Source organism: Hydra vulgaris, chromosome 08 (genome assembly GCF_038396675.1).
Source record: "Hydra vulgaris chromosome 08, alternate assembly HydraT2T_AEP".
NCBI lineage: Eukaryota > Metazoa > Cnidaria > Hydrozoa > Anthoathecata > Hydridae > Hydra > Hydra vulgaris.
The window spans coordinates 60,580,001-60,587,409 of record NC_088927.1 but is presented as its reverse complement, the minus strand read 5'-3'; the positions used below and the strand labels follow the sequence as shown (position 1 = coordinate 60,587,409).

At 27.9% G+C, this 7,409-nt stretch overlaps 1 protein-coding gene across 1 annotated transcript; it reads right to left on the bottom strand.

The window, feature by feature from the left end:
* Nucleotides 1-383: 383 nt before the first annotated feature.
* Nucleotides 384-3,463, bottom strand: LOC136084036 (metabotropic glutamate receptor 3-like). The gene has a single exon (XM_065804077.1). It carries the CDS (start codon nucleotides 3,319-3,321, stop codon nucleotides 664-666), a length of 2,658 nt encoding a protein of 885 aa, XP_065660149.1. The 5' UTR covers nucleotides 3,322-3,463; the 3' UTR covers nucleotides 384-663.
* Nucleotides 3,464-7,409: the final 3,946 nt, after the last annotated feature.

Here is a 7,409-nt window from a genome sequence, read left to right as displayed (position 1 = left end):
TTTACACAAAGTATACTAAAATGAATGCAATAACTTTCCAATAAAATTTTACAAAAAAAAATTTACATTAAAAATTTTACAATAAAAAAATAATTTGTAAATTGTTCAAATATTTCAAGATTACTTTATATTAATACTGTGTTAAAAATATTGGATACAGTTGCTAAAGTAGGATTCAAACATCAAATAAATTTAATAAGTAGTTTTGGAGTTAAACAACTGTCTTTGGATTTTACACAAAGTATACTAAAATAAATGCAATAGTTTTACAATAAAATTGCAAAAATTATTAAAATTAAAAAAATATTCTTCATTAATAATATATTAATTTTGTCTTTTGAAAAAAAAACTTAGCATGTATTATTAAAATAATAATGCGCGTCTTTTTTTTTTTTTTTTTTAATAAACCAAAAAAAGTGTAATTAAAAGCAAAAATGGAAAAAGAAAAAGAAAAGAAATTAAACAAACTAATATAAGTTTAACAAATATTTATAAACTTTCCTTTTGTTGTTGTTTTGTTTTTTTTTTTTAACGGGTCTGCGCCCGTTGAAAAAAAATCTGCGCCTGTATAACATTCGTAAGAAATTTGGGCTTTCTGTTACTGCTATGGAGATTTTGTTTGTTTCCATTATTCAGTATTTACTTCACTTTTATTAACTATATTTAACAAGCCTCAATATTTAACAAATCTTCAATAGTAAATTGATTTAGTGCTATAAATTGAGGAGATTCCTCTTGGTTTAGTACTCTAGAACGAAAAGATTCGTCTTGATTTGATACTGCAGAGCAAAGATGTTCATCTTGATTGAATGATTTAGACGGAATAAAATCGTTTTGATTCGATGATGCAGAACGAAGAGATTCGTTTGAGTACACAGTTTTAAAAGAATTTTTTCGGAACTCAGATAAGGAATTCTTTTCTGGGTTTAACCATACAACTTTAATTTTACTAAAAAACAGGATTATCATCAAAAAAAACATTGAAACACTCATAAGGATGCAGCTTGTAAATCTTCTTGTATTTGTATCAAGACTACTGTAGTTAAGTCCAACCAATGCGCACAAAGTTATGTTAGAAAAAAATAAAGAATAGGCTATCTTGCTTGTTTCGTTGTATTTCCATGGTAGACTTTTACCTTTAAATGTTTGATAGCCACACAAGGTAGATAAAAGGAGCACGTAACATAAGTGAAATAACCAGAAACTGTGCGCATTGCAATATTTCTGTAAAGGCTCTCTTTTATCATCTTCAAGATATACTCCATATTTGCTTTTGTGTACAACGAAAATCAATACAATAAATAAACAAGGAAAGAATACGAGCAGTAAAACGATTTTAGATCGAATATAAAATGTTTTTTTTGTTGACAGTTTACGATGATTAACTAGATTAAAAACAGCAACAATACGAGTAACTTTTACTAATATAATCGTAATTACAACCACGTGCAATAAACTCCCTAAATATATTCTAACGGCACATTTTATGCTTGTCTCCTCTGGAAATGTTAAAAGTGGGAGAATAAACATAATCAAATGAAAAAACAACTGAATTAACGACAACTCATAATTTGAAGATCGAATGATCGGAGTCTTTTTTTTAATGACAAATGTATAAATAAAAATTGCACTTAATATGGCCCCTATGCTGCAAAATATTAAAGTTAAAACTTGGTGCAGTAATTGTGGACTGTTACTTAAATTCCAATAGAAGCGTTTGCGTTTAATACAGTCACTTTTTTCTTCGTTTGGGTATTCATCAATACTTTCATCGCATACCGTACAATTTTGATCATTTGAGGATTTAGTTACTGAATTATCCGGACACGGAATACATGTCCAGCAACATTGTTTTAGTGAACTGACTGAACTTACTAGCTTTCTTTCTCCCGGAAGACAAGGTGTTGAGCACGTTGATTTTATAGTATTTAATTCCGTGTTTTTTTTTAAATACATTAAACTAAGGTTATTTGACCACAATGCAATATTCACAAACGTAGAATTGCTTAAAGTATAGAGTTCAAAATAAGCTGACTCAGGATTTTGATTTGAATTAAAGCTGAAGGTTTTAGAATTATTCAAAATAGGAAAATTTACTTTTTTGATTTGCTCATTGAACTTTGTTCTATTATAAATTTTTTGCGTGATGTTAGTGGAAAATGTGTTTTGATAGAGATAAAAAGCTTCAATTAAAACCTTAACAGCATCTTGAACAAATGAAACCATACTGAGATCAAATACTTGTGATATATTATTTGTAGAAAAGTTGTTTGTACTTTCGTTAACCCCATATTTTTCGAATACTGCCTTTAACCATGGACTTGAATTCTGATAGGTTAAGCCAAAAAAGTATTTTTTAAATAAATCATCAGCCCCTTCAGTCTGGACAATAAAAAGAAAATTATTCCCAACATGATTGTTATAATCAAAAAACCAAGTGTTTTTACCAGTAGCCTCACTTAATAGCCACGTTCGCCTGGTTAAATTTTGACTATCCGTTTCTTTTAATAAATTTTGTACAAGATTGAATGTTCCAATAACTACTATGACGTTTGCTGCAATTTCTTTTATCAAATTTTTTACTACAGTTGAATATTTACTTGGGTCATAAACTTGAGGCAGTATTGCTGTAAAAGCAAAGCAAATTCTATCACCAGATACATCATTCTCAACAACTTTTACAAGTTGTTCAATTCCTGCTCTGCCGTATGAGCTATCTATTGCTATTACAACGACGTATGTCCAATGAAAATTTTTTAAAATGTCTATAATAAATAGTGCTTGGTAGTTGTCAGGGGGAACCGTACGAAAAAAGTTTGGATACAAAATTCTATTATCCAACTCCACGCTTGTTGCAGAATAACTAATGATTGGAATGTTTGTATGAGGCATTGCTAGTGCGAGAGCGTATATACAGTTAGCTGATTCGGATGGACCTAAAAACCCTAATATATTGTTTTGTTGAACAAAGTCATCGCATGCACAAGTTGCAATTTTATTATTGGGGGAAAACATTAAAGTGTCTAGTATAGCAAACGACGTCCTATCAAAATTTGTGGAATCGTAAGTGTCATAAACTACATAATCGAATAAACTTTTGTTTTGTCTCTTGTTTTCTTTTTCAACTGTATATTTTAAGGCTTCTATCCATGCAACAGTTCTCATATCAATATCATCCAACGAGGAGCATCTTAATGGAAATAAGCCTGGTATTATGAAGTTGCCTTTTATATCACTTTCTACTTTTGTTTCCATGCACAATTTACTTAAAGCAAGACCAACAAACATACAAAAAAATTCTAAAGCTAACTCCCAATACATTTATCAAAAGTAATTTTTATATGCCAAATTTACAACTATTTTTAGCGGCTGCTAAAAACTTTATTCTTATAGAAAGAGATTATTTTTTACTGATTTAACTACTGCTATACGTGAATCGACAATAATATTAGTTAAGTTCGGATTATGAGGCGTAAAACTAGGACAATATAGAAATGTATTCATAAGATATATATAATAGAAATGTGCCCATTATAAGGTTTGAATGAAAAAAAATTCAGTCAACTGTTTAATCTAAAAATATTCTGTCTTAAAACAATCAAAAAAAATTTTCTGTGATGCAAATTTTCTACTTATTTGTAATAGATACCATAACGTGGATTTATTGATAAAGATTCATCATTTTACTGCTTTTTGTTAAGTTATTTTAAATGTTAATAGCAACATCTTTCAATTGGAACATGTTAATAGCTACATCTTTCATGGGGACATGACACCGTTAATACTCTGATAGTTAACAAAAAATTACTTTTTTTAAAACATATTTACTGGAGCCTATTTATTTTTTGTTAACGGTTAAGTTAAAATACCCCTTTAAAGAGACCTTGAAGAGTAAAAAGATAGAAAGAAAACTTATCGATTGTCAGATTTATGCTTAATATTAAAATGATCTTACATTCTCGACATACTTTTGTGGAATTAGAATAAAATTGAATTTCTATTCGAAGAATTTTCATAACCAGTTTTGAAATTACAAAAACCTATTAACTTTTTGAATAAGTTAACAAAAAGCAGTAAAACAATGACTGGTTTAAAATAATGTTATGGTTTCTGTTACAAACAAGTAAAAAATTTGCAGCAAAAAATCAATTATGGCATGTATGATAACTTTATTACGCTGCAATTTTATTGTAATTAAAATGAATTAAAAAAGATGATAAGCTATTAAGTATTTTATTGCTAAAAAACTTTAAAAGTTTAAGCCGTGGTTTGTAATTGAAGAGAAATTTTATACTCGCTTTTTTTAAAGTTTTAAAATAAAATGCAAAAATAATCTCTATGTATTTAACTGACAAAGTATTAAATATTTTGCATGCAGATTCTGGCTTTGATAAAGATTTAAATATACCAGACTTTGTCGCAACAACTGTTGCAAAGTACTGTTGTAGGTTTTCTTTTATTTGAATTTTGAAGTTTGATAAAACAATTTGTTTTATCAAACTTCAAAATTTTACCTAATTAAAGTATTTATTTTAAATCTTGTTCAAATTGGACGAACGATTGCGATTTTAAAAAGATTTTAAAAAAAAAAAGAAACGCTAAAAACATTTATATTTTATAATACCGCAAATTTTATCATTTTTAATTTTTTCGTCTTTTCGTGGTTCATAGACCTGATCATATAATGGAAATATGCCTTAGTCAACAAAGTATCATACAGACGCTATAATATTTTAAAATTGCCTTAACTACGCCGAGTACTAAATTTAGGCGTTGCGTGGTTTACGGACGATCCCTAACTTAATTTAGTTTTTTGATGAACAATGAATTTGTTTGTACATCACTAACTGTATTGACTGTTGAAGTTTGCGGGTCAACATCATCATTAATACACTTCATCAGAGCCGACGACCCAGGGGAGGAGGGGGGGGGGGAGAAAGGGGCGAAAGCACATGCCCTGCCCCCCTACTTTTTTTTTCCCAAGAAAATTCTAGATAGATATAGAGGAATTTTTTTTGAAATTTACCCATGAGATCCATTCCCCCCCCCCCCCCCCTTCACTTCGAAACTCGTGTCGTCGGCTACGTTCAACATTAATATACATCATCATTAATAATAGAAGCGAGGGACATGTCAAAAAGTTATTTATTATGAAAATATCAAGTTTTTTATGATTTTTTTCTACTATTTTATGTAAATAATTTGGTTATAAATCAACTTTAAACAGCATACTTGAAATTTTAATTTCAAGTATGCTGTTTGAATTTTATTTTGTTTTAAATTTATTTTTACTTATTGGAAATCTAAAGTTTTATTCTACAATTTAAAATTTTTTATAAAAAAGTTTATAAAAAATATTTTCCGGTTGCCTTTTTAAATACTACTCATGTTTTTTTGAACATTGATTTAATATAGTAAAAATTATAAAAATAGGCGGTATTGTAGAGATTGGAAAATAATTTTTCGTAAAGGCTTCGAAAACCTTTTTCGTAAAGGTTTCGAAAGTTCGTGATTGTTGCTGTTCCGGCTATACTACCAAATTGTTCAGTTTTAAAAAATTAAACGTCTAAATATGGCAGAGGAAGGTATGCACACTTGTCAAATGTAGTAGGTTTAGGTTGAAAGTTTGATTTCTTCATAAAATTTAATTACATAATGTTATTGAGTAATAAGCAGAATGATCTATGAAGAGAACGAATTGTTTGGGGTACACCCTGAAGAGAAAATAAATTTTTTGGAGAATTGGGGCAAACTTGACCCCCTCTTTTAAGTTTTTGTAATAGTTTAGAGCAATACTGTAATATTATATCATTTCTTTAAAAAATATTTTGGTACTTACATATTAACATATAAAGTTAAACCAACAAAGTGCTTCACATGAAAATATTTACCATTAATAAATATTTTTAGTATTAAACATACAAACAAATTCACTGAATTAAAATGATAAATATGTCTATATATAATAGACAAAACAAGCTATAATATAATATGATCAGTATATATTACAAATAAGAAATTCATAAAAACTTATCGTTCAATCTTTCCCTTGTTTTGAGATTTTTTAATTATTGATCTAATAATGTTATTTAATATCTAATCCTTAAGTATTCTAATACCACTCTTCTTAAAAGTTCTTCCTGATTTAGTTTAGATTCAAAAGTTGAGAATTTAATCAGAGTTTTTAACAAGCTGTGATGAGCAGAATAAATATGATGATGAACTCTAATATGAATTTAAAACATGTAGTGATGAACAGATTCTAAACATTGATCAGCAAACACTCATAATAGCATTCTAATCTTGTTAAAGAAAATAATGAGGCAGTATTCATAATATAATCTTTCCACCTCATTGAAAAATCGTGGCTGAAATAAATCTTTACACAAATTTAGGATTTGTAAATCAAAGTAAAAACTAAAAACTAAATCGATAGCACTTCTATTACATAAAATGTTTATAAATAAGAATTCTTTAATTCAACTTCATTTTCAGTAATTATTTTCCTCAAAATTAACATACTATGCAATGGTATTTTAAAACGCAATATTAACAAGAGTATTTACTTCCATGTCCTCACTTAACTGCTCAAGATTTTAAGCTTAACATTTGCTGCCAAGTAGAAATTTGAATTGTTGATATTTTCTTAATGAGAATCTGAAGATATGCATGATTTTCAGTAACATTTTTGGCAAAAGCCAATTTAAGAAATTTCATAACACCAGTATCTTAGACTCTTCGCGGTTATTTTAGGCAATTCTGAATGTAGAAGAAAACTTTTGTCCCAATTCTCTAAATAGTTGATTTTCTCGTCAAGAAGTTCAACAAGTGTGTACTGTATTTTTAATATATAATTACATTAAATTTCTGCTGTAATTGAGCATAATAAAACTCGGTTTTGGGAAGGTCTATTTGTAATATTAATTTTGATATAAAATTTTAAGATAATAATATATTTGTTATCAACTATGGTGTATTCGAGTTAAAATTTTTTTACAATGAATAGCTATTCTATATAGACTGCTATTGGTTGTAAAAAGATTGTTAAATTGAATACTTTTGTAAAATCATCAGCTAACGTTCGTCGTTTTTTTATTTTAACGCTTTAAAATAGCGTGTAAAGTATTGCGTAATATAGACTATATCGTGAAAAAGACTTAAAACGGCTTTAAAATAAATTTTTGTGGTACGATTTTTAAAAATTTTTGTACTTTTTTTAACCAAACTACGTTGATAAATCTTAAATAGATTCTACTATTTTATGTTTATGTTATCATTAGTAATGATATATTATTTTCTGCTAGTTGTAATGAAACAAGATGAACTTTATTTTTTCTGTATTTGAAGAAAATTTATTTTCTATTGAACAGTAGTTTAGGTTCTCGAATTCAGATTCGTAGAAGTCTTTG